Consider the following 2,406-nt stretch of genomic DNA (forward strand, 5'->3'; position numbering starts at 1 on the left):
TACAGAGAGACACAGACGATCAGATTCACCTTCAGACCAAACTAACACCTTCCTCTGAGTGAGTCCAGCTACAGGAGAGAAAAGTGGAAAACTACAACACTGCTGCTTCAAGCTGCTGACTCTCCACACACTGAAGGTGAGTTTGACCAAAAACAGGACTCAAAGTCAAAGGAAGTTTCAGGGAAGTTAGTAGAAGATGGAGGAGAGCCATGACTGACTGGACTTTGTGTCTGCTGTGTTTCAGCTTCACTCAGAGACTAAATGGCTTCCAGATCAGAGGAGGATCTCTGCTGTCCGATCTGTCAGGAGGTCTTCAGAGATCCTGTTGTTCTGTCATGTAGCCACAGCTTCTGTAAAGTCTGTCTGAAGAACTGGTGGAGAGAGAAACCAACACACCAGTGTCCAGTTTGTATGAGAAGATCTTCAAGAGATGATCCACCTTCAAACTTGGTGTTGAGGAACCTGTGTGAGTCCTTCTTACAGGAGAGAGATCAGAGATCTCCAGAGTCTCTCTGCAGTCTGCACTTTGAGAAACTCAGGCTCTTCTGTCTGGACCATCAGCAGCCAGTGTGTCTCGTCTGCAGAGATTCAAAAAAACACTTCAACCACAGATTCAGTCCCATCGATGAAGCTGCACAACAGCACAAGAAGAACCTTCAGGAAACTCTGGAGCCATTAAAGGAGAAGTTAAAGGTTTGTGAAGAAGTTAAAGTGAAGTTTGATGAAACAGAAAAACACATCAAGGTCCAGGCCCGACACACAGAGAAGCAGATTAAGAAGCAGTTCAAGAAGCTTCACCAGTTTCTAACAGAGGAAGAGGAGGCCAGGATGGCTGCACTGAGGGAGGAAGAGGAGCAGAAGAGTCAGATGATGAAGGAGAAGATGGAGACTCTGAGCAGAGAGATAGCAGCTCTTTCAGACACAGTCAGAGCCACAGAGGAGGAGCTGAGAGCTGAAGACGTCTCATTCCTGAACAACTACAAGGCTGCAGTGGAAAGAGTCCAGCGCTGCCCCCTGCTGGATGATCCACAGCTGCCCTCAGGAGCTCTGATAGACCAGGCCAAACATCTGGGCAACCTGACCTTCAACATCTGGAACAAGATGAAGGACATGGTCTCCTACACTCCTGTCATTCTGGATCCAAACACTGCTGGAAGGAAACTGATCCTGTCTGAAGATCTGACCAGTGTGAGAGGAGGAGATGAACAACATCTTCCTGATAATCCAGAGAGGTTTAATTATTCTGGTTCTGTCCTGGGCTCTGAGGGCTTTAACTCAGGGACTCACAGCTGGAATGTTGATGTTGGAAATAACACAAGATGGCAAATGGGTGTGTTGGTGGAGTCTGACCACTGGAAGAGATGCATACCATATGGATTGTGGACAATAAGGTACTATGAAGGTAAACACTCAACATATTCACCACCAGATCCTTCCACTGATCTCTCAGTAAAGAAGAAGTTCCAGAGGATCAGAGTGAATCTGGACTGGAACAGAGGAAATCTGTCGTTCTCTGATCTTGATACTAACACACACATACACACCTTCACACACACTTTCACTGAGAGGATGTTTCCCTACATTGGAACCGTGGATAAAGTGGAGATATTACCAATGAATCAGATCAATTAGAGATAAACAGGATGATTCTGTTAATGATCATAATGTTTGTTTCTTTTTTAAATAGAAAAGTCAGTGAACTTAAAAATCACCTGTCTTTTTGTTGTCTCATTATTCTAAAGCTGTGTTTCTGTTTCTTGTGTTTAAATCATTTTATTTTTTCTATAAATTAGTTCATTCAGCAAATTTAAGTAAAAAATATGTTCATGTTTAATCACATAGAAAAGTTTTTAGACCCTTGGATGTTGTTTTCCCTTTAATTGATTCTGTAAATCAAATCATGCTATACAAATAAATATTTTTTTCCTGTCAAAGTGAAGCAATGAATTAAAAACAGATATTTACCCCCTTTAAGGCTGACTGACCTAATTCAACCAGTTGGTTCCAGTTGTTGGTGAACATACCCTGAAGTTCAGTTAAAACCATCATTAAGAAATGGATCCAGATAAATTAAATCTTGACTACATGATCAACTGGAAGAAGGTTCCAAAACTGATCTTTTTATCCATCAGATTAGACACAAAACACTGTACATCCCCACAACCACCTCCACTGTGAAGCATGGTGGTGGCAGCATCATGGCGTGGGGATGCTTCACAGCAGCAGGCCCCGGACCTATGGTAGAGGGTTGAATGAATAAGTAAAAGCCTGGAGGACAATCTGAGCAGATTTATCTTTCACTGAGATAATGACAAGAAGCAAACAGTAAAATCTACAGAGACGTGGTTTAAGACATCAAGGTGAATTTTAGGTGAAATGGGGTAAATACTTTTTATAGGCACTCTA

General features: G+C 42.5%; 1 protein-coding gene across 1 annotated transcript; it reads left to right on the top strand.

The window, feature by feature from the left end:
* Positions 1-234: 234 nt before the first annotated feature.
* LOC311486861 (E3 ubiquitin-protein ligase TRIM35-like) lies at positions 235-1,632 on the top strand (the record flags this gene model as incomplete). The annotated part of the gene is made up of 1 exon (XM_084542880.1): positions 235-1,632. Exon 1 carries the CDS (start codon positions 262-264, stop codon positions 1,630-1,632), a length of 1,371 nt encoding a protein of 456 aa, XP_084399006.1. The 5' UTR covers positions 235-261.
* Between the last annotated feature and the right edge of the window lie 774 nt (positions 1,633-2,406).

The sequence above is a fragment of the Chelon labrosus genome (genome assembly GCF_963514085.1).
Source record: "Chelon labrosus genome assembly, chromosome: 4".
Classification (NCBI taxonomy): Eukaryota; Metazoa; Chordata; class Actinopteri; order Mugiliformes; family Mugilidae; genus Chelon; species Chelon labrosus.